Source organism: Platalea leucorodia (assembly GCF_965183815.1).
Source record: "Platalea leucorodia genome assembly, chromosome: 3".
NCBI classification, from domain to species: Eukaryota; Metazoa; Chordata; class Aves; order Pelecaniformes; family Threskiornithidae; genus Platalea; species Platalea leucorodia.
The window spans coordinates 29,913,319-29,939,556 of NC_138825.1; the positions used below are offsets into that span (position 1 = coordinate 29,913,319).

At 38.0% G+C, this 26,238-nt stretch overlaps 1 protein-coding gene across 1 annotated transcript in view; it reads right to left on the reverse strand.

Moving 5' to 3' along the window:
* The window catches only part of THADA (THADA armadillo repeat containing), a gene marked incomplete at its 5' end in the record, with an annotated part of 164,022 nt that overhangs the window by 30,568 nt on the left and 107,216 nt on the right, over positions 1 to 26,238 (reverse strand). Inside the window, 5 exons of the mRNA XM_082305213.1 lie at positions 1,156 to 1,300; positions 4,231 to 4,303; positions 5,666 to 5,787; positions 6,149 to 6,561; positions 18,771 to 18,856. Of these exons, the coding sequence (XP_082161339.1) occupies positions 1,156 to 1,300; positions 4,231 to 4,303; positions 5,666 to 5,787; positions 6,149 to 6,561; positions 18,771 to 18,856 (839 nt within the window). The remainder of the gene's footprint in view (positions 1 to 1,155; positions 1,301 to 4,230; positions 4,304 to 5,665; positions 5,788 to 6,148; positions 6,562 to 18,770; positions 18,857 to 26,238) is intronic.

The following is a 26,238-nucleotide window of genomic DNA, read 5'->3' on the forward strand; positions in this document are numbered from 1 at the left end:
AGCATTTGGGAGTTTTTCACTCCAGTATCTCCCCTGTCTTCATTTGATATGAAATGGTAACGTCTGTCCTACTAAGAGCTTTAAGATGGCAGAGGTCAAGATTTCCAGAGTTGATACTACGAACATTTAATAGCACAATATCTACCTCATATAACAGATTTAGCTCTGTTAAATATTATCAATACCTCTTAAAAGATACATCTCAAAATAAATAGCTGACATTCTAAAAACACCACTATCTATAGTTTAAGAAATAGTACCATTCTTCTTGTCTAACAAAAATTTGTATCCAGTCTATGTAAGTGGACTTAAGCTACTCAAACTAAAAACATTTACGTTACTATATTGGAATAAAATATCACAGAAACAAAGTATTTAAAGCCAACTGCCTTGTTCAGGATGCAAAATAATTTCTTTATCATCTATCACTACCTATTTTTGCATATCTCCTGGCCCTTTAGTCACAAAATCCCCTTACTTGCTGTTCACCAAAGGCGGGGGGGGGGGAGACTAGAAGAAAAAAAGCAATGTCTTCTGCAAAACAGATGACAAAATTTCACACAGCTTTGCCTCTCAGTCAGTAATGTATTGTTTAATAAGGCTGTGTAGTTTTTGTTTGTTTGTTTGTTGGTTTTCTAAAGAGACAGTCTAATGTTAACTTAAAAAAAATTATTATATCTGGGAGGTATAATGTGACCCAATTATTAATAATTCTCATAGTAGAATGTGTCCCTCATTTCTAGACTGAACCCTTTAATTTCAACATTCAGCCAGCAAAGCTTTGTTACACTCACAGTGTTAAACTAAAAGCATGTCCATATCACCAATAGAGTATTTCAGAAAGATTCAAGTCAGAGAGCAATTGCAAGCCAGGAAATCTGTACAGGAATGTAGAGCAGGCTGGAGACATAACAGCATCTCATGCCCCACATCTGTGGAGTTGTTGCAACAGGCTCTGCACATGTGCCTTCTGTACCAGAATTTCAGTAAGTCTGTTTCATACATTAAATCCAACTAAAATTTTCAAAATACCCTGGTTGATGTAATTATGTGGTTTGACTGTGTGTAAATATATATGTGAAAAATACATTTTAAGTCATGTATCAATGGGTTTCATTTAAAAAGATCCAGAAAATTAACGTTCACGCTACTCACCAAGAACGAGCTTCTCATTGATCAGAAGAAATGTTGTTATACTTTTAAGAACTTCAGCAGCTGCTAACAACATCTCTGTCTGTTGCTCATCTCCACAAAAATAAACTATCACTTGAACCCATTTTTTCAGGACTTCTTCTGAAATCTGAAGGCACAGAACACGTGAGAACTATGCTGTACAATCCCACGTTACCAGTCACCATCACATTAAACTGTGGACTGCCGAAGGGGTACTACTTTTCAGTAAACGCAGGGGTTTTTCAAGGTGGTGAATCCCAGATATCCACTCAAAAGTTGGCTTACTATGTCACAGACAGTCAAGATGGCAGATTATCTTTTCATCAGAGCAATATTCATAGGCAACTCTCTTGCTCTGTCCCTTCACACCAGACTCACCAACGACCACACAAGTCATAGCATATCTTTGTGTCCTCAGTTCTTCTAAACATGCAAGCCAAAGACAAATATACTGGACTATAACAAAGAGAAGCAATTCTCAGAAGCATCCTACATGTAGACACATACACATATCTAGAAAAACAACTAAGAACGTATGAACCATAGCATCAATCTTAGGCCTTGGTAACGACACAATGTTTGGTAAAGGGGTGAATGCAGCTCCATCTGTCTCCTCTGCAGATACTGGGGATGGAAATCTTTTTTAATAAGACTGCTGAGGTACCTTGGGTTCTGAGAGCATGTGCATTCAAAACACTGAAGGAATCTGTGTTGGCTGATACACAGCAAAGCTCGCTGTCCTAAAACTCTAAGAATTAGAAAAAAGAAGAGGAAAGAGAAATTTCCTGTTTCAAATAAAATTCAGTTGCCATCTTTTGGAAAATATGTAGTCCTCAGACATATGCTAGGAAAACTACTACTCAGTAATAATGGGACAAAGCTTCGACTCTTTCTGATGTGTAGTGATGGCTACTAGATTTTTTGTGGAAAGAAAGAATGTGCATTTTACCCATAACTCAAATAGCACTTCCAAGACTTGTCAACTCTGACCTCCATTGGGACAGCTGGGCCATAACTGGGAGAAGAAAGTCCTAACTTCCGTAAGTGACCACAAAAGAGCTGGGATCCCCTGCAAATGCCATGCTCAGGAGGGCGGTGGGTCAGTCAAGCTGCAGGAACCTCAAGCACAGGTTAGATAACAGAACACGCAAACTGCAGGAGGTCACATCCAGGCACAGCCACAAGCAAGCGTGCAGTATGGCAATTAGAAGGAAATTCCAGAAGGAGAGAAAAAAACAAACAAACAAACAAACAAAAAAACCCAACAGATTGGGACCTCATACACAGGAGAACAGGAAAAGCAGCACCAGCTCGACCTGGAGACAATTGAGGTATGTGCAACATACATACATTTTTTTTTTTCTCCTTCCTTTTCTTTTTTACTTATTTTTAATTAAAGGAAGTGAAAAACAGAACAAGCAAATAAGGTGAAGGAGAGAACCAATGAAAAGGTGAGTCGAGTTAAAGGGCAGAGAAGTGCAGGAGGACCCACTGAAGGATACATGAAACTTTGGTCGCATCCTGCCTCACTCTGCGTGGTACATGGCCATGCACCTGCACTGCACAAAGCGACAGAGCCAGAGCATGTCCTACAAATTCTGTAACAGGTTAAAAAAAAAAATAAAAGTCTCCCAAGATGTTACAGTTACTCAAATTTTGAACAGACACATGGACTATCTAGAAAGACAGAACTTAACTTTTACCTTATGGAAGAGAAACAATCCCTTCTACAGATGCCAATACTGAATGCAAGCCCAAAGAAAGAATTTAGATGAAAAACTGATGTACTCGGTCTTTTACAAAGCAGAAGGCACTCTCTGTACAGATGTCTTAGATCTCCCATGATTTACATGCTTATTAGAGAAAGTTGCTTTCTCTTCTTTCTTCTACAGTTACGACTGTTACAGCATTTTTCATTAATTCCTCTTTGTAAATTAATACAAAACTTCAGAGTAATAACATGTTCCCCGTCTATTTGTGAAACCAGGTTTATATGGTTATTTTAATGTTTATAATTTGAAGTCCTTGCATTTTGCCTTTCTTAAACAAAAAGATTTAACATCATAATTCATGTTCCCAATTCTTGTGTGCAAATCTGTGGCTTCCTTTTTTTTTTTTTTTTAACAATGAGACAAGACTATTAGCATACAATATGAATCAATTCTGCTGCGCATTCTATAAAAAATAACAGCTACATCAGGAAAAAAAAAAATCTTCATTTTAAAACAGATCATGAGAATTTTGTCTATTTTTAAATATCCATTAAGGTTTCTTTGTATCTTTGAAAACAAACAAACAAAAATTGTCTAGCATTAAAAGCTGCCATAGCACTGCTCTGCACATACATATGTGACATCAGAGACTGACAATTTAAAATCAAAAGAAATCTGAGCCAGTAATTTGTGCTGGTATAAATCTAAATTAAACAGTCTATAAACAGGAACTGAGAACACAGAGCCTTGAATTTTACAAGGGTTATTATATTTACTCTAGTGTTTTAAAAACAAATTTTAAGAGGAAATTCAATGAGAAACTCCATGCAGACAACAAGCTGGTGTGCTCAGACAGTGATTTCAGGCTGAGACTTGGCAAGGTCATACTGCACACAGTGAGGAAGGGACGCAACCACTGCTGCAGCTTCTTGCCTTCCCCTGGGATCTGCTCTCCTCCTGGCTCCCCAGCAATTACAAACCACAACAAAGTTGCACTTTAGTAAATGGCCTGGATTCAGCACATGTGTTAATCACCATAAGCATTTTTCTTTCCACTTTATAATGACTATTTTGAATGCTCTCAGAAGTTAAAATTAATCCATCACAAAAATTTACTCACATATTTAACTTGAAATGACTTTGAGAGGGATATACTGAGATGATATTCATGGCTGTTTCATTTCAGAACGTGGCAGTGTATTCGGAGAGGAAGACATAATGCCAGAAAAGGTGCAACAACACAAAAAACCACAAGCTTGGGGCTTCTACCTAAAAGAAGCCACATTACTTCTATCACCAAAAACTCCAAAATTACAACACTGTCAAGCAGCTCCATTTTGCTTACCTGCTGATGGTTCTGCAACAGATGGATTACCAACTTGGAGGCAAATTTGAGAGCTACACTTTGAACTTCAGTGCTGAGAAAACAAGGTAAAGAACATATCAAAAAAATCAGCTACTTCTGCCATCATTTCATCTCTAGAGAAAAACCAGCCAGTTCTTAATCATTCCTGATTATCACCAACGGGTATTTTGCAAGCTGAGCACCCAGAATTTTTACGTTACAGATCTTGACGTTAGTTATATTTTTAGTTGATATGCAAATGAAATATGCTTTTACTTTCACCTCTCTCGTGTTTATTTTCTATCTGTATACTTCCCATGGAAAAACACACTTGAAAATGGAAGCCAAGTCAAACAAACCAGACATTATTTTAAATGATAAACAAAAGCATTTCTTCAAGCTGGTGTTAAGCTCCAGGAATCTCTCTTCTATAGCTGCTAGAAATGTTACTAGTGCAGAATATGCCAACTGCTGGCTCCCGAGCCTCCATAGTGCCCAGCGGGGTCTAAGGACACGGCACTTGGCACTGTGGCTCCTGAAGAGCTGGTCTCACCGTAGGGAATGGCAACACCTGAGCAGTAAGGTCTGCTATTTCAGTTATTTCCCTCTAACAGCACCAGTCAGCCTTATTTTGCCACAAGTATCTTACTTCATTCCAGAAATAAACACTCCACATCATCATTTAAACTTGAAAAATTTAGTGCAAATCAGCAGCAAATGTGCACAGCTATAAAATGCTGTTCTACACTCTATACCATAAGTATTCTACATTGGTAACACTGGGATGCAATGTTTATATGGCTTAAATGAAGAGACTATTAGAAACAGGATGGTCTTGCCCTTAGAGCCTGGACACTTTAACCCTGTTTGTCCATTCTGTTAGAAATGGATGGACACAGCTTCTAATTCAGTACGAACTACAAACTGGCTCCAAATTTCAGCGCTTTCTGCTGACTTTACAGTCTGATTAAGCAGTGTGAACCCTAAGGATTAGGGTTAACCGATTCTGCCAATCCAACAAGTGAAATCAGATCGGTCACTCTTTCTACAGACTGTCTGCAAATAAACCAGGATAGGACGGATGGTGGATCCACAGCAAATGAGTGTTAAGGTGCTTCCCAATTACCATTCAGGAAGAGCTGTGCTCGCTGCCTGTCATCTGACAGCCGGAGTAACTTCTTATTTCAGGAACTGTATTACTGGACATTTACAGGGTGCTTGCCAGTATGACTTGCGGGACTTTTTAATAATTCAGATACATGTCTAACTTCTCTGAAAAATTCTCATCAAGAGCTCTCTTTATTCAAATAAGCCACACTCACTTTTCTGAAACATGGATTTTTAAATCAACGGATAGTCCAAAACCAATAAATCAATGCTTCAACATTTAAAGTTTTTAAAATATACATATTTTAACGTGTATGACAGACCATACCTGTTGGAGATATCTACGATGTTTAAACTCCAGGTTAAGAGCTCATTTGGATTCATTTTCATAGAGCATTCAGTCTTTGGAATCACATTTCTGAGATCCATATTATAAAGAATTTCCAGCACCTGCACACACAATTCACAAACAAAGAATTTACAAACAATCTCAACATGAATGTGTACATTTGCGATCAATAAAACATTGACTTAAACCACACTCCAAGAACACAAAGGTCCTCTCCTGACAGTGCTAAGAAAGGGAAGAGGAAGTTCTTGCTTTTACAGAGGAACATGTTACAGAATTATAGCACAGCTCCCATTCAATGTAAAAAAAAAGAAACAAACCCAAAAAACAAAAAACAAAAAAAACCCAAAACCACTCATGTACTATTTAAAACACATCATGCATGTTTGAAATATATTTTTAAAAATTAAGAATATCATTTATGAAAACATATCACATGTCAATAAAATAGCACCCTCCTACCTTGCAAAAACACTGGAGATTCTTTTCCTTCAGAGCCATTGTGAGAAGACTGCCTTCCAAAGCAATGAGTAAACACAATACACCTCCTCCTTCTTCTCCTATCTGCTTGGAATTTATTTGTTTCAACCACAGCAGTATTGCTTCCAACGCAAGCAGACGTACTTCATGAAACTCACAGTGAAGGAGATGAAGTATTGACAGTGATGGCGTGGCTATTTGCTTTGCAACAGCTGAACTGCTGCTCTGGCTGTCAGGACCTGCAGTCACTGACAGCACTGATATTACAAGTTTGGTGATGCTCTGAAGATACTGTATCAGTCCTGGTATGGCAGATGAGTAGGGGATACCGGACACCAATTCAGAATCTGAAATAACTCTGTTCATCTCTTCCCAAAATCCAAAAAATTGCATTCCTGAAATGAGAATAAAACTAAATAAAGTGACAAACAGATGATGTTACCATCTGCTCCAGACCATGAAATGATTCTGAAGTTGAAAAACATCAGGTATGCGAAAGGTATTACAAGGTAAATTCAGGCATGAAATGAAAACATAGTTCTTCCTCATTTTTAAACTGATTCTGAATTATAAAACAGCTTTCCTAGATATCACATGTATTCATATTCAAACAGAAAGAAATAAGGACACAAACTTTTCTGAAAACTATAAACTGTTCAACACATGGGACGAAAGCTTCAAACAACTTAAAAAATGCTACAGTACTTTGCAGATTACCTGTCATCTTTGCCAATTATAGCTGTTTGATAAGTATTTCCTTAACTCAAGCTACTAATACAGTCTTGCAAATTGTATATGCTTTGCACTACCATTGTAGAAAGTGATTAACACAAATAAACTGTATTAAATACCTTTGGAAAAAAATGTAGGTCGTTTGGACACCTCAAAAAGCACCAAATGCAAATATGTAATCATATTATACTTGATAGAATAGCTCTAAAATCAGAGATCAGACTGGAGAAAGTGCTCTCTGTCAGCCTGCCCAACTGCAACTGAAATCAGGAGAAATGATGACAGGGCCATTCTGATAACACTGAAAATCCTGTGCTTTGCATAGCTTTAGTCGGAAAAGGTTACTATTACGAAGACGCCCCTTCTATGTAAATAGATCTGTCCTGTGTGTATCAATCTAAAGAATTTACTGATTAAAAAATCCAGTATGCTTTTCCTATGCCTATTAACTTTGAACAGTTGACACAGCTAAGAAAAAAGGAGCTGCACTGACATCTCGTGTCAGGACAGGAACCGTGACATTTCAGCCATTTACAGTGATGCAACCTGCCCACGTGGCACAGCACAGCCCAAGAACCTTCTGTAGTGCATGGCCACCTCCCGGAGTCTACTAAAAGGTCCCTGCTCTCTGAGATGCCAGAGGACTTCAGGCTCTAGCAAAGTTGGCAATGTTGACACAAAATGAAAGAAAAAAAAAAAAAAAAAATCAATAGTCCTCCCACACAGGTAAGACTGAAATCCTCACCTGCCACCTTCTTCATCAGCAGCAGCAATAAACAATTATACAACATCAAAATCAAGATTTTTGCTCAGTTCAGATGTTTGTATAGCTTGTACTGCAAGGAAATTAATATGTTATACCCCATAGAATTCAAAAACAAGCATGAAATAAGGGAAAATCATGAAGAAGCACAGAAAAGAACAACATGGTCATTGGTGTTGAGGGATGTTAGAAGTTTGAAGTTTTTAAAATATCAAAATGCATTAAAGGCAAACACAAAGATTAAAGCAAACTCACTTAGATTTCTTCAGTATCTACAAGAAGACAAGTCATTGCCATATAACTTTGCTATTTATAATTAAGCACTGAGTACTACCAAAAAGCCTGTCCAAGTATTACCATTGAATTGCTGAATCTGACATGAAGCTGCAACAGAAACATGGATTTGTTTTATTGCCCATGAAAACATTTCCCTAATCCTGCTATTACACGAAGATGACCAGAGGGCTGGAGCACCTCTCCTGTGAAATTGAAAATTTGTTACATATATTGAAAAATTGAAAATTGAAAAAGAGTTACACATATCAACATTTTCAAGATTTAAGAAGACATGGATACAGCTCAGTTGCTCCCTTTGGTGCTAGCAGTTCAGCAAATATTCCATAGACCAAATGTAGTCTTACTACATTACTGTCCTCTGAATGCGTAACTTAGATGCGTTCGGGAAAAACACTAATTAGCACTGTTCATTAAAAAAAGACAGGCTGAAAGAGTTGGGGTTGTTCAGCCTGGAGAAGAGGAGGCTCCAGGGAGACCTTACAGCAGCCTTCCAGTACCTGAAGGGGGCCTGCAAGAAAGATGGAGAGGGGCTTTTTACAAGGGCACGTAGTGATAGGACAACGGGTAATGGCTACAAACTGAAAGAGGGTAGATTTAGATTAGCTGTAAGGAAGAAATTCTTCACTCTGAGGGTGGTGAGGCACTGGAACAGGTTGCCCAGAGAAGCTGTGGATGCCCCATCCCTGGAAGTGTTCAAGGCCAGGCTGGACGGGGCTTTGAGCAACCTTGTGTAGTGGAAGGTGTCCCTGCCCATGGCAGGGGGCTTGGAACTAGATGATCTTTAAGGTCCCTTCCAACCCAAACCATTCTATGATTCTATATCCTGCCCTTTCATATTCAAATTCTTCCAAAGATTTTCAGACATACTACCTAACCATTAGTTCTGTCATTCATGTTTTCACTACAGTTTCTTTTCTGAATGGGCTTGATGTAGTCAAAGTAAATGCAATACCACTGTGAACCTGTGTCACAGCATAATCCTCTACACAACACAGGTGGCTTCCATCTCATAACATGCAAACTTGTAGATGATATTTCCTACATTTTGTAAAACCCATCCAAAGAGACTAGTGTTACATACCAGCATCATAGCGTAAACTAGCATTAACGCGTATGTCACATGACAAGTATCCAACTGCCAGAATTCCTTAATTTCTGAACCGTCTGGTTGCCTTGGAGAGGGATTAGGCCTTCATCCCAGTTATTACACAGCCTGACTCCACAGACACCAGTTTAACAACAGAAATAATCCCAGGCAGTTGAAAGAAAAAGGTTCAAGTTCAAGTCCCTCGGTTCGAGGAGACAAACAGCTTCAGTTTTTGGAGCCCTGCACCCTCTCAGCTTCCTACATGCTTTCCTCCTCAGCTGCATTTCATCAATACATGAGTCTGCTAGCTCAGTTGTTCAAATCAAGTATATATTTCTAAGTATATTGCAAGAGAAGTGTTTTTATTTCCTATCAACGTTGCTTTACACTAAGGCACAGCTATCATATGTGCAAGCAGTAACATGAAAACCAACAGGATGGAAGGGTCAAAGCTCAAGGGCAAGGCAAGGGAGAGCGGTATTAGGTGGACAAAAAGAAATGGAGATAGACATTAGGGGAAGAGGAGGAGGGTGTCTTTCATTTTGTTGGTGTCAACACTGCCAACTTTGCTAGAGCCTGCAACCTAACATCAGAGAGAGTGGTGATCCTTCCGTTGGCTCCAGGAGCTGGCCATGCACTGAGCTTCAGATCCAGTTCAGTAAACCGTCATTTGAATTTTGCAAGGTCAGCATAACTTCACTCTGTGTCTTCATCTTTGAAGGGGAAAATTATTTTCACATAAAAAACATGGCGGAGCTACTCATTCTTAGAACTACTAGTTTGCCGAGACTGCGATACAAGAGTCTTCTGCCACAGATCCTCTTTTTCTATACATATCGGATACTTTTTCTGGTTTTGGAATCATCCAGAAGGGATGACTTCTGTTTTTCCCATATTATTGTGAAAGACAGGACACCACGGCTCAGCTGTTTTACAGAAAGTCTCTTTAAAACTGGATGTCTCAACAACAAGGCTGTCAGCAAAATAAGACTGTCTGCATATTTGCTTAGCCTCAGCACACCATAGAGCAAATCCTTCTGCATTCATCTCGTGCTCCACATGCTCTCCAATTCTTTTTTCACACAAACATGTACAGAAGGTGAGAAAGCCCTTGTCTTATTACAATGCAGTGGAAATATTCCTGCTTTCAACTTCCTCACTAAGAAATCTTTGCTGGCTTTCATGTAAATGTTTTCTCTTCTGCGTAACTTTAAGTAAACTCTTTTCTTTGGCTTACACTAAAATATCCAACTAAACCAAAAAACCACACCAGTTCCCAAAGTAAACGTCTGTCTCTGTTGTTAAGATACAGTAAAGACTTAATTTTATATTTACAAACAAAAACCATTGTACAGTTTGAATGACCAGCTGCTGTGAGAAGGAAGAACAAATTTTGGCTGACCAGACAAGGATCCTGGGAAACAGCAGAACTGCCCAGGATGCTGACAGATGCAAAAGCACCCCCCAAGAATTAAGTGGATTATTCTATTTTCCCCCCTTAATGATTGCTTCATTTGTGGGACAGGAAGAACTTCGGCTGTCTTCTAGGAAGGGACACATCTTACGCAACAACTCCATTCTCCTCAACACAGTGCATGAACATACCACAGTCTTCCTCAATCCCTTTATGTCCGCTACATTGAGATATGCATACAACATCTATGTCGCATCATCTAGGTTTGAGGGGTTGGGTTTTTTTTAATCTTATTTGTGATCAACTGATGTTCACAGTCAGTTATATGAAGTTAAACGATCTTTCATCATCTGAAAACAAAGAGGAAAGAGGAGCAGAATGGAATTAGCAGACCTGATGAATCTCTAGCTACAAACCTCCTCAAAGTCTAGCCAGCTGCAAAACCCGTGCCCTGCCTGACTTTCTTCTGCTCTTCCCCGCAGTGGCATGCAGGCACTATTCTATAGTCTGTTCCCAGACTATGTAGATACATACGGTAAGGACAGAAAAACTTTCCTGCTCAGGGATTAACAAGCTGTCAGCTGATGGACAGTTCAGTTGATGTTTCATCTGAGAGATTCTACAATATGTTCAAAACTGACAGAAGTCATCTGAATTCCTTCAATATTTAAAACCTAAACTTGTTTCATTGCCTGATGTACAGGACTGATTATGTATTTCTGCTGGATTCAGGTAATTTTACAGTGGCTGTCTAGGCTACTGCCAATCGGACAACTCTCTGTTATCATCAAGTGTATATTGTGTGAGAGGTTTTTTTTTTTTTTTTCCTATATCTGTGATTATGACACATCTAATTATTTGCACACTTCTAGATAAATACTGAGATCAAATCCTGTATGCAGCCCCTTGAGCATCCATGCCATCTTCCATCTTCCTACTAGAGGCTTCAGAAAAGAAGAACAAAGAAGGGAAAAAGGGAAGAAATTCTTCCCAACATCAGAAAACTTACTGACACTCTGCAAAGTCAGACAAAAATTACAAGAGCAGCAATGAAATGCTGCTGTGTCTGCAGCACAATGCTGTGGGAAGGAGGCCCAAGCATCAAAAATCTAGATATTCATCATCATTCACCAAGACCTGCAAGAAGTTGCTATTATTTATGGAATGAGAAGAGGTTAAAATCCTCTGCACTCACAAACTACCATCTATCCAAGCGTATCTGAAGCAATTATATGAATAGAGAGAAGGCTGAAAGGTAAGTAGTGCCAAGAAGAGATTTTCCTAGACAAATATTAAGGACAAGTATTTTCTTTCATATTTTCCCTTTTTATTAAAAGTGAATTAGGCAAAGTCACTAGTAAATGGAAAAAAAAAAAGCAAAGAGAACATTTTATTAAAATGCAAAACTTGGATAACTGTTGGTGATCAGTAAAAGGGCATATTTTATGTAGGATGTTTTCTTTTAAAGACATCTGCAACATCTTTGACATCAGAGACTAAGCATCAGTACTCACAATACAATGCAAAACTACAAACATGAGTGATTAACAGAGTCCACGGATAATATATTGTTGAGGACAGAAGCATCCTATTGTATTTTGTATAGTATAAGGGAAAGTTTTCAAAGGGAAAAAAAAAGGGGGAAAAGAAAAAAGCATTTGATCTGGACACTGAGGCTGCTATTTTTCTTACAGCTTCTCTCTAGCACAGCACCGAGTTTTCCACTTTTTTTTCATTCATAGAAAACCATAGAACCCCATGGAGACAGTACAAGTCAGTCAGTGGTGCATGCTGGAATCTAAAGAGAACCTGAAACAAGATTTCAAAACTATGAGCAGTCTCCATCTTCACATGGGGACGGAATTTTAACTGCTAACATTAACAAACACCATCAGCTCCACTCTTCCCTAGTGTCACTTATTTCCTATAACACCTTTCCATATTCCCTGTTCAACACGGCATTCCAGCAATATCCTGCTCTACCCTCCACAAACCTCCTCCTTTCACTGTGCCCCCGTGATCTTTCTGAAAACACTTTTACTTTCCTCCTTCCACATTCGCGCCATGAGTTCTGCCTCCGACATTTCCCTGACCGCCCGTTGGTGTTGCACTCCTCCGCCTCCTTTCTCCCAAAATTTATTCCTTTCAGCCTCAGTCCATTTGCTTTGTCTTTCTGTCTCGCACTCACTTTTGCGCTGTCTTTTGGCTGCCTTAACATAGTACGTCCCTCACCTGATCTGCTTCTGGCATTTTACTGTCTGTGCGACTCCCAGTCACTCCCTGTCTCTTGGACCTCCAACAATCCCATCCTCAACTTCTTCATCCTCCTGTCTGCATTGAATTACAATATTGGGTACCCAACTACGCTTCCAGTTGACTTGTCTAATTTAATGTCAGTAGGCATAGGCCATTTAGATGATTCTATAAATAGGTTTTAAATCTTTACCTTCCTTGAGTCAAAATAACAACATTGACCAAGTGCCACAGTCAATATACTGGCACACAAAGTTTATATAATTTCAGACATAACAAACAAAAATTGCTTTCGATTTGTTCAGATGGACTTGCATAAGTTTAAAGCTAATTAGACCAAATAATCGAAACACACATTAACAAGCTGCCAGTGTTTTTGTTCAAGTTTTTGTTCAAGTAACTGTTTGGCCACACTTCTTAGGGATTTAGGTAAAGAAAATTAAAGTATGGCTAAAATAACCAACCTTGTTATTCCTGTCAAATTTTTACCACTTAAACATTATCAGTTTTTAAGTTAGCCTGCATAAAAACTTATTTTAGTTACCATTTAACTTCTTTTCAAAATAAGAAAGAGTAAGAAGTACAATATAGAAAAAAAGTGGGCACAGCCTTCAAGTGTTATTTAAAAGTCCTACAAATCATATCATTCAGGCAAAACGTTTAAGAAATTCCTACTTAAAAAGCAATTTGTGCTTTCATTGCAAAGCATCTAGAAGTTTGATAATGCATACTATTTCTACAAATACATTTTATAACTTCTAATTAAAAAGGACAAATATAACTAAGATGATAATATTGCAATATATGTTATTTAAAACACAGTGTTTTGTCATATTTCAGAGCACAAAAAAGCACAAAACCAGCAGACAGTTGTACATAACTGCCCATGTTTCTGATCTCAAACACACACATACGACGCACAGTATTTTTTGCAATTGTTTCTGTTGTTCATGAGCAGAATTTAAGAATCTTAACTAAGCTACATCTACAAAAGGTTTAGCTGGAAGGTAGTAAGAAAATGAAAGTCTATTTTTGCAGAACGCAAGGAAAGAATATAGTTGTGAGAACAGAATACTGGCTGCTCCATTTTGATATCAAAACAATCTATTTATGAACAGGACTAATTATGTAAATACTGAATAAGTGTTCCCACTGACGACAGCAACAGTGAAGTTTGGTTAATCTCAAGAACTTTTATAAATTCTTCCGCCTCAAATGTAGAAAGGAAAAATGCATGGTTAGACTTCAAGTGGCAGCTTCTTCTAAATTACAGATTCATCCTATTTGACATCCTATTTAAATGTTCCCTCTTTCTCATCAAACTTGAATTTTAAGACACTATACTCAATAACAGGCCAAACCAGCCAGGAGATTGACAGCATATATACAGGATAAAAAGAACAACTAGGAAGGATTATCTTTCTTTAGCAGATTTTTCTTTCATCTTTTCTCTGACTTCTGTTCTACACCCCATTTCATTTATGGACACATCACACTTTTTCAACAAGTGCCTTTTTTTTTTTTTTTTTTTTTTAACACAACCCTGGATAAAACGCGCTTTTATTAGTCAAATAAATTTTAGCAAGTTGCATCCATTTTTCCCTTCACGAATTGATAAATGACTATCAGAAAACCGTTCTGAAAGGTCAGTAAGAAAGAAAATGTGACCACTTTGTCTTGTGGCATTCTTCCTGTGTTACAGAGAGGAAAAGTACCCCAGATCTGAGCTTTCACTGCAATGCACTGCTCTGGCTCCTCTGCTACCAGCACTGCATGATCACAGTCATGCTCTCATCTTACTGTTTAGCTTCAGACAGCAATTTCCAGAAGACTTGAAAGCAGGAATATCTGTGACGGATCCTGTCAAAAGTCCACATATTCAACAGAGGAATCTTATCCAGTATAACGCTATATGACAGCATAACCTGTCCGTAGTCTGGTATTCTGTCTCTTGCAAAGCTCATCTGAACGCATCAAAGAAAAGCGCATAACCTTAGACATGCACATGGATCTGTAGCACTACAACCTGATAGACCTCTCCTGACTCCCATTGATAAGCCTTGTGAATTTACAAATAATTATAAACAGAGCTAAGGCTGGACGTGTTCTCCCCTGGACTCTGAGGCGTTTTTCCTCTCCAAAGATCCTTACAAGTGTTACTTACTTCCTCCAGTAATGTTTTAAGTGTGAAGTTTGGGAACTTCCGTCTATTCCTAAAGCACTCATTTTGATGCTGGTTTACTTCTGGAGGAATAACTTCACTGCTTTTTAGCACTGTACAAGTGCCAGAAAATCCTCTGGAAGAGGACTGCGTTGTTCCACCCATTAGACTGGAAAGGCCCTGGACATCTGTGATTCCACGTCAATAAAAACAGTTACTGTGGAGACAATATAGCAAAGAGGTATGCAAGAGCAAATTCACTAGTTATTATTAATTGTTATTAATACCAACAATAGACATTAGCTCATCAAATAATCCTAGATCGGGTAAGAACTTTTGTTTGCTCTCAATAAAGGCAAAAATATTCTTTTTAGTTATGTATTTTAATTTTTTTTAAAGAAAAGACTTGATTCAGTTTTTGCTGAGTTCCAACTGCAATTGAAAACTGAAAAAAAAAAAAAAATGCTGTAAGTTTACACAGTCTTGGCATTATGTATCGTCTCTGCACATCAGAAGACCCTCAGGCACGTCAGGAGCCGGAAAAAATGCTCTAGATTTTGCGTATCAACTCAAGCAAAGAAAACTGTATTTTCCCAGTGATGTGAATCAGGCAACACTTCCATCCAAACCAGCAAATCAGAATAACGACGGGGTTTTTTGTTTGTTTGTTTTAAGATAAATAACCATCATTTGGCCAGCAATAAATTTTTAGCTGGACAAGATGCTTTTGGTATGCATTACTCCCTCCCTTCCTTATCCGACATTTTAAATTGTTTTGAATTTGTGAAGTAAATTCCCGAAGGGCTGTCCTGCACTTTAAGAGACAGATTTTATTAATTGAAGACAACAAATCACTTACAGAAAATAATCGTAATGTAGGAAAGGCCTAGGCAGGGTTGTACTCTGAAAATCTCTTTGTAATTGTAGCCCCTTTAGACAGGCATAATCAATTAGAAGTGGTCTGATTTTAACCAGTTGCAGGCTCATTACATTGCATTCCCATTTCTGTTGCTGAAAATCAGTTTCAGCCCATGGCCTGGAACTCATATACAGCACTTCCTGGGGCCTCTTAGATAAACACATCAAGAAACAGTTTTATTTGGATTTGTCCTTCACCCTTTATTCATTGAAACAACTTTACAAATCAAGATTAAAACAGAGAAAAATTGGCTCATAACCAGAGATACTCATATATGAGTAAGACATTTAATCTCAGAAAAGTACAAAGCTTCAGTTAACAATTATTCCTTACAGAACATTTAAATGTGAGACTCAAAATGTTCGTTTCTAACGGCTGAGTTTAGTCTTTCTCTTACTGTGTCATGGGACACTCAGGTTCTATTTAATATAAACATATTACTCCTTTATTTCAGAAGGGCTTCTGCCTGTGATATATAAAATTGTCCCTAATGTATCTTCAAGTTTTCAAAACCGTATTTCCAGTCTAAGTTTCTACTCTCTGAAGATATTGCCTACAGTATATCATTTTAAACCTATACAGGAATGAAACGTTTAAGCAAGACAATACTAATGAACTATCCCTGAGCAGAGAGAGTCTGCAAAAACAATTGCTTTCCTTCTACAGAAATTGTACTTTACAGCACCCAGGCCTGGAACAGTCCACACGAGCTTTGAAAAATAAATGAATCCACTACAGTCAGTAATCCAGCCACAGCATGGTGCAGTCCCTCAGGCTCAAAGGGCTATTCACAAGGCAGGGGCATTAAAAAAAAAAAAAAAAAAAGAGGGGAGTTTCCTGGTGTGGAGAGGTCAATAAAAGCCTTTGTAAATATGCAGCAATTGTTTAAAAACCAAAAGAGACAAAAAAACCCAAAGATAAGTGAAATAGGAAAGAAACTGATAAAGGAAATGTAATGCCCACTACGTAAGCAAATTAGGAGCCCTGACCTGGAATACTGGCCCCTCCTTCATAAAAGAAAATACAAAAATAGAGTTGAAGGGTGAGTGACAAGAATAAGCAGAAGCAGAGGAAAAAAACTTCATATGGAGAGAATACAGAAACACTGGGATGATACGTACTACAAAGCAGATGAACAGAGGTAGAGGATGATGATTTTAAAAAGTGTAAAAATTCATATTCCAAAGATGATCTATCTTTAAAAAAGGAGTACTCAAATGAAAAAGAAGAGCGATGAGCCCGAATATGGTTAAGTTTGTTTTGGGTTTTTTTGGGTGTTTTTGTTGTTGTTTTTTTTTTTTTTTTTTTTTTTTTGGGGGGGTGGGTGGGTGGGGGTGGTGTTTTTGTTTATTTTGTAGATGTAATACACAGCTAAATTTTTAATGTATTGCAAAGGATAACCACCAAGGCCAATGGCATATCAGGATTTAAGAAACTTTATTTTGTATAAATAACAAAAATAAGTAAATATATATATTGTAACATAAGAATTATTGATGGTAGATACAGCCTACCCAAAACAAACATTAAGGAGTCAGGAAAAAAACTTAGCCCTACAAGCATGCTACATTGAAACTGCTTTACATAGGGTGGTTCACTCCTCCCTATAAAGCATGCAGCCCTTACATAGTCACAAACAGTGGTCAGTACCTGACAGAACGAGACTTATTACAGTGCAACATCATCTGGAAATTTCCATTACTGAACAGTACATCTTGACATCTAGGACCCATGAGAGAGGATGACTCTTCAGAGGATATGAAAGATCTGACCCATCTCCAAGAGTCCCCGATCACCCTAACTGTCTTCCTCCGGTATAGTGGAACCCACCTGTCACATATTTTCTGTATGTCTATGCTTCTGTTATAAGGGCTAGATTCTGTATCAACCTATCTGAAGAAGCTCATTTAAGAAACGTTCATCACCAACTCACTTTCTTGATAACTATTGCTCTTCCTGGGTGCATGGCATTGCCAGTGCTACCTAAAACTGAGCAGCGATTTGAACTATGCCTTCACAACAAATCACATAAATAGCAATTATGGAATTAAAATGGAACTACCTTTACCAAAGGTCTAATCAAAAAAGCAAAAGGAATTAGTTTTAAAGTGAAGGGTAACCCCCAAAACAAGACTATCTGAAATAAAGAACGGTTCCAATGACTTAAATGCAGTGTTAAAATTAGTCATTAAGAATTTTAATGAAATGAAAGAACTATTCTTTAACTGCCTTCCTGGACTGACAAGGTAATTACTCACTTGTTCATAAGAAATGAACAAAACAGGCCCACAAGGAAGCTAGTTACCGCTGACCAAAAGTTGCCTACACACAGTCACACTTGAAAGGGTATCCCTTCCTCCATACCTTTGCTTTCCTTATTGTTTACAGTATGGTTTGTATTGTTGCAAATAACACTCTGCATCATTGAAACCACTGATAGTTCTGAGTGGCCCTTCAAAAACTTCACAGTGATAAAGAATCAATATAAAAAAAGAAATGTAAAGAAGCTCTCAGAGTTGTTTCTTATAAAACTTCTAAACATAAGAAAACACAGTTTCTCCCAAACACTTTCAGGTGTCTCATGAGGGAACAGCTCTGCGGCTCTCAGGGAAGGTTAAAGTAGCAATATTCTGGGGTTTGGATTTTGTTTGTATTTACAACCTTGGATCAGAAAAATATTTTGAAACACTGAAGGGTATCTCTTTTGTTGGTGCACAGCTCTAGCATTAGGAATACTGCAAGATCATTGCGTCAAGCTTTGACAGGGAGCCATACCTCATTCGTCTCATCAACAGTCCCCAGGACCAGCTCTACAGAAGGCAGAATAAAGGGCCCTTTTATACAAACCAGCTAAAGGACTCCAGCATTCAGTAAGTACCATGAGTACAAGTAATATATTATTGTTTTTCCAGATTCAGAGCTCAGAAATTTCCCCACAGATATTTAATCCGATTTATAGAGCAGTATATTTGACTTACCTTGCTTTTGAAACTTCCCCAGGTGAGTACTCAGCATCACAAGGACATCAAGATAGGCAGCTCTGGTCACCAAACAAGGATTTGGCCTAGAAAAATCAAATTACTAAAGATTAAATCCTTATAACATCCATGCTCAGAAGCAGCAATGAAACACACCAGCTTGGGGTGCCTATTTTACTTAATTAATGAAGATCAACTACTGATCAAATGAGACTGCATGTGCAAAATAATTAGGCCAAGTTATCTAAGCTTCACTTCCCAGTCCATTCTGAATGACAGTCTCCCTAGCAGAATGGCAACACCCTTCATCCATCCATTCCACCAAACTGCAGTTCATACATTTTATTATTATTGGATGAATCAGCTTGCCCTGGCAACTAGTATGTCTTTGTTTTGTTTATAGATAATGTGTGTAATTAAATGCATTAACAAAAATAAGTCTTCAGGTCTTATTGTTACAGTTCATAAAAGGAAAATTGCACATGAAAGGTACCTACTACACCTTTTTAACGGCCACAGGGGTCTCACTGTTCTGATTAAGACCACAGAGGCATGCATGTTTTTACAATTAGATTTTTTTTTTTTCCCCTCAGACAAGAATATTGGGGACTGTGCGTGTATAATGCAAACTGGTAATAAGCTACTCTCTGCTCTACCTCTTCAAGTCGCGTGTGATAGACATTTTCTTTCCAATTAGAAAAGTAAAATTAGGTTAACATCTTCATTTTTCTCTATATTGTTACCACTGTATGTTTCAGCCAGGAAAAATTTTCTTAAAATATAACATAGTATGTGAACAAACAGGAAATCCAGTTCAAACACAGAAATTATTCTGACGAGTCCAATGGGACTTGCACTAAAACAAAAACTTTTAGAATCAAGCAGCACAAGCTTAAAGTATGACTAATTCTGTTCAGTATTTCATTTTTATTTTATCTGGCACTTTCTTTGTATGCTTATCTTGATGTTTGAAACTCTTTCAAAAAATTGTTAATTAAAAATGTTCCAACAAACATTCTCAACTCTGTAACATCTTTAAAATTCAAGGGAAAAACTTTTGCAAATAAGATATGTGATCATGACATAAATATGAAAGGTCTAAGGTTCTTTCATAGAAGTTTGGCAGCTATATTTGCCTATGGAGAGTTAGTCCTGTTAAAAAAGACAACTTTTACCAGAAATACTGCTCTCACCTTCAGTAATAAACTCTGTAATAAGCCTAAATTACTTATGCTTACTTTTATGGTCTACAATATTAGGCACCCATATAACGCATAGCAGACTACATGCTACCAGGATTTCTCTTCGGAAAAGATTTTTTTTTTTCCCTTTTGCATAAACAGAGACATTTTAGACACTTTCTTAGTAGTGAAGTAGCCATGAACCTCCCAAAACTTCTCCATGCTTGCTTCTTACCACTTGCCTTAAAGCATGAGAGCTAAAAGTCTGCCTACAGAGAAGATGCACATCAGTAAGAACTGATACCATAAGAAGCCAAGGCAATTTTAATGTGGCCTATTTTGAAAAGCCGTATTAGGAAGACTTAATTTCCGTCCACCCTAAGTGAACCTCTCTCCTTAATCTTGGGCATCCCGTTGTTGCCCAGGTTGTTCTTCACAGATCTGTGTGAAAACACCACAGAGAAATACTGACAGGTTTAGCTCAACCCACGAGAAAAGAAAGTGACAGATCAGTCAAAAGCTTAGAAGAAACTAAGAGGTCTCTCACAGGTACTCAGAAAATGGATGAAAGCAGCCATGACAGATTTCAATTAAGATGAGGAACATAATGGGCCTCCTGCACTTCAGCTCCCTTGAAAAATGGAAGACTCACTTATTATTCAGTCATTTCACTGGAAAGAAAATTTCCAACGTACAAACTGTGCCTTGGGAAAAACATGGCTGACGCAACCTTTACCGAAGAAGTGACAACAGCAATACAGGCATGTTTTTTTTATTCTGGTCCAGCTTTTAAGCATTTACCACTTCATTTGGAGTATGCGCATATGCATGTTTTGACTTTGAAATAAGGCTTTTCTAGCATAAAACATGCCAAACGTTTGTTCTTGGCTGGCTCCATTGCTCTGGTGATGCTAGTGAATTCTCAGCCGTATGCGCCAGACGGACACAACAGGAAATTCAGTTTTCCAAAACCAAGAAATTTCAGTGTTGTTCAGACTGTAGCAGAAAGCTCAGCCTTGAAGACAATCAAGCTGTGATTTGCATAACAGACCTGACAGCCAAAAATCACATGCTGAACATCTCAAATGATGCACTGCGCAGTACTTACGATGACCTGTTCGTGCAGAACTTCAACAATGAGAGCAGGAAGAGAACAAGATGTTTCTTTTTTAACACAGATACCCAAATAAAGTGGTGTTCTCATAAAGCAGCTTTGAGGAAATCTGTCTCCAAACAAGAAAGTCACAGCAGTAGCAAGGGTGGGAGCTCCAAGCATCTGGAACAGCATTCCTTTTTTTGTTCCAAACCCAAAAATTAGTTCATTTCCCTTCCAACCTGGATATTAATGGAAACAAATACATCATATGCTCACGCCAGATGATAAACTGTATGTGACTCTGAACAGGATAGAGCTAGAGGTGGTTAGGACTCTTGTATCTAAGAGTATGTCCACACAGAAATATAAAATGGATATCAAAACAATATTCATACTACTACACATATATACTAATAGCAGGCTGGTGATGTCAGCGCAGCGATCCATACCTCATTAAAGTAATGCTTTGTCTACATTAGCAAGTAGGTTGGTGTAACAACAGCAGATCTGTGAAGTCAAACAGCTGCTACCAAAGACCCCACGGCCACCCTACATACCATGCCCAGATGCATTAAAACATAATTTTTCAGAAGTTCACCTTGTTGGTTTTTGTTTCTCCTTGGATACAGAGTTTACAGTCAGCCTGCTCACCACACTCAGAAGCTTATCCCACAGTTTCTAGCGCTCCTTCATGATGCTGTACGTGGAGGTTGACTGTCCGGGTGGAAATAAAGACCAGCTCACAGACGCCAACTGAGTTAAATTTGACGAAGAGCCAATATTGCAGAATATTTCAACACACCTGGCTGAAGAGAGGTCAAAGGCTGTCTGCCTCGAGTAGCAAGTAAAAGGCAAGCATCGTCACAGACTTGACCTGCCAGGCAGAGTGGAAGGAGACACCTGCAACCTTCAGAAGCCCAGGCAGGGATGGAAAGGATTACTGCTTAGAAAGAACAAGGCCCAGGAGAAACACGTTTCTAATTTAATCAAGGAGAACAAAACAATGACAGGAGGAGCTGTGTCCCTACTAGATCATCACAGAACTCCACAGAAGATACAAGGTGACCAAAAGAACACAAGTCAAAAAAGTTAAAAGGATTAAAGTTTGTAAAGGATCTACAGTTTTGGGTTTGTTTTTTTTTTTTAACTGCCCAAAGCTCGAGCCTAACAGTATCTTCAGTATGGGAAGCAAAGTGTCTTTTTTTTAATTATTATTTTAGGTAGGTGTGGCTGAAGAGTAGACAAATCTGAAAACACAGGTGCCAGTTTCCATACTATTAAATTTTGAAACATTATAGCAGATTTCTGGATTAGATCCTGAAAATAAACTCTTCCAAACCTAGCCAATTTCTTACCATTAATGCTGAACAAGTAATTGGAGATAGGGTAGTTAGCCTTCTTTGTAATTTCATTTTCAATTCTGGCATGGGAATATAAAATTAGAAAAGAGTTGCAAGTCACTGGCAGGAGGAAACCTTTTGTTAGACGTTAGAGTCCGGAGATTTTTTTAAGAGAAAAAGGTTAATGGAATTAAATAGTCCTTTTAAATTCACATATTATATGACCGGAGTAACAATAAGCCATTTGTTTTCAACAAGGAACTGCCTGGTAGGTGAATCAGGAAGCACACCCTTCAGGAGATATTCCCTCTCTGTAGATGTAAATCAGACTGGGCAGGTTCAGAAGCTCCACGTGCCAATACTGCATTTTGCTCCAGCTGGCTTTGGCTACCTATAGTAGCGCTGGGACCGCTTTGATTTCTCTTCTGCCTTTACTGCCTTTAAGTACAACTGATTGCAGCTTAGGTCTATGTAACATGAAATCAATCCTAGACTCACAGTTTGGAGCTCTGCGTATACTATTTTTTAGAAGTTCGATTCACCTTTTATAGCTAAGTCATGCTGAATTTAAGGTAGTCATTGGTTTGCTTATTTTGGATGGCAGATCTGATGCAAACCAAACTGGCATTTATTGAAGAAATCAGCAATATGTGGTTACAAACCTCCTGTGTACCCTGCTCACACACACAGTTTCAACTCTATCAGGAACACATGGCTTTTAAAATTCAGTTTCTCTTGTGTTAGTGTTGATTTTAATGAAGATCAACATTAACGAATTACGGAGCAAATTACCTCCTCTTCCAAGGGAAACAACAAGGAGCAAAGAACATGGAAAGCTCACACATTTGGCCTCAATTCTGTCAGGACACTGAGAAAAAGATTTAAACTAAACATACAACCTCTTGCTCCTCTAACCACTAAGGTCTGCAGAGGCCCTTAAACATCATTTCTACAGATTTCTATACCTAAACGAGGATGCCAGCACACCTTTATGTAGAGGAAGTACCAAAGAATTTTGATGCACAACTTTTGCAGATTCTCATTCTCTTCTGAAACCCCCAATTTTCAATTACACTGTCAGATGACTTAAAAAGATGTCAACTATTTTCTCCTGTATCATTCCTGGTTTTCCAAAAGAATATCGCATCACTTAGAGACGAACAACAACAACAACAACAACAGTAACATTAATGTATTGCATTTGTTACATAAATAAGACAGATACAAGTCACTGATTATGAAATCAAAGCAGTTTGTGTTAATGTTTATAAAATTAGTTTTTGGTTATTCTAGTCAACAGCAATTCAATGTTTTCCAAAGAGGTAATTTATTTTGCTCATATTTTTCCTCATTAGGAAACAGCTGTTGCAAAACCATTAGCAGTACAAGCACTATAAATATACAGCAGCTTACGATATTTACTAAACATATAACAACATAAAAATCAAAGCATATTTGCTCAAACTCTCAATAAGCACTTAAATTTCAAATGCAACCTGCCAATCAATGCCTATTAAATAAAAACTCATAACATTTCTCTTGTGAATTAGTTTAGCTATAGGTATCTTAGTGTAGTTAGCTATTTTAGGGATATCTAAAACAAAACTTTTGTAAAAGGTCTCAGAAAAGCTCTGTGTTTTGCAGTCTCCAAGCACTTAGAGGAGTCTGAAAGATTTCAAATCTTTCAGCCAGTGCTGCTTTATGAATACAAGCTAATCTCATTTGTCAAACTGGAATATAACTTCATTAAATAACTAACAAAATAGAATTTCCTCCTAATAATATGTAACATGTACATCACAGTTTTGGTCACAGTAAAACAATACATAACTACACAGGGTGTCAGCCAACATTTTTTCAAACTGAAGTACAGTGTTTAAATGACTGTTAGCTACTTCTAATCTACACACTCAAATTGGTTACTCTCAGCCCCAATCTTTAAAAAATTATGACAAGACTTGGCTCATGAATCAAGCTAATGTAGAACTCCAGTCAAAATCATACAACTTACAAAGCCGCCTACAAATCCCTGTATTTTGTCCAAAAAGTTCACGACACACTCTTAAGTGTCAGGGTAAGGAAACCAGTGCTGGCAAGATTACACAGGCAAGTCTTCCAAATGCCAACTCATAGCTGCCTTGAGAACAAGAAGAGAATCATCCTTACGATTTGTGTGACTGTTTCTACTTCAATTTCCAAAGTGATCTATTAACTAAATGAACTGCCTACTCCTTCTCTGGTCTTTAACAAAAAAGTCACTGTAATGCTGTATGTTTCTGGAGCCTTTGGAAAGGCTGAAAAAGCCTAAAATTCCTGGAAGAAAACCTGTAATAGTTAACACCACCCTGTTCTTCTGTTTAAATGTTATTGTCAAAAAAACTCCTCAGCAACAGCTATTAAATTTTATATTTTAGCTGGCAAAAAATAAATCAGCCTGCTGGTGTTGAATTTAAACCCTGAATTCTCCTACTTTCTAGCCACCAATATTATGTACAGTTTTTGCTTCCAACAGATAAATCAAATTGTTTCCTAAACATCATATTCTAGCTAATACACAGGATGCAATTGCAAAAGCCTTTGCACAAATTCTTTTATTTCTGAACTTTAAAAAACATTTCTGATGAGTCAACATTTTACATACAATTGAGGATGGAATTTCACCTTTAGCTCTGGCATAAACTCAGGGAAGAATGTGGAGTAAGTCCAATGTGTCCTAAGACCAGCTGGTACTTGGGGACGGGGTCCATGCAACTTCCTATTCTGAGTTTCCCAGTCTGCTTTTGTCTTCCATAATCTCAGCTTTTCAGGCTGGCACACTGGCAACTAAATTTTAAGGTTACAGTGTAACTTTCCCTCCCTATCAACTTCCAGCTTACTCCTTCCTGAAGAACGGCAAATCTCTGCAAAGTATTCTTTCTTCTCTTGGCCAGATTCTTCTGATACATGACCTGCAATTTTATCAGCTAAAATATCTTCTAAATGCACCAAGAAGCGCATCTTCTGTGATGTCTGAGTCTTGACACAGTCAATTCTACATAATCCTTAGAGGGCTCTCCATAGGGGATTTTATTCTTGGAGGGTTGCTGATGAACCAGGCCAAGCTGCCCTTGTACTGACCACATTTTATCTGCAGAGAGATCTGGAAAATCATCATTTGTCACTCATGGAGGCGACAAAGCTTATGGAAATCACACCTACACATACAATGAGCAGCTGATTAAAAGATTAAATCTCCCGTTGTTTTGATTATTAGCTTCCAAATTCTGCAGTATTCTAAAGACTGAGGGTTTTAGGGATATATTTGTTTAGAAGGCAGCCTTCATATTTTAATCTATTTTCTCTCAGAGCCCACATCTGTAGCACTGAATCAACATCCACAGCCTTTCTCTTGTCTTCTTGAGGAGACATTAATAATGGATTTAATTATTAAACTTTGTCCATAGCATTTTTAACCATGTAATACAAAACCAGCACATCAGTGAACATCACAGCCAACAGACCTACAGTTAATGGAAAGCATTTGAAAAAAAAATAATAATGAAGCCTACACTACCAAGTAATCCTTGCTGAGTTCCTGGAAGCGCAGGAACACCTGCACAGAAATACAAACATCTAGTAACAGCGCATCTGCACCTACTTGGTGCAGTTGAGATCTTCTTGGAGTAATTACCATGTGCACAGTCCCCTTGACTTGCCCATTCTATAAGACCAGCTCATCTTGCACTATAGCAGGCATTTTCTCCAAAGGGAAAGTTGCTGGTCTGCTGTTTTAAATTTTTCTACCACCACCAAAGCCAGACTATTATGTTGCTGTTAAGTTTCCCTGGTAAAGGCAGAGAATGTATTGCTTC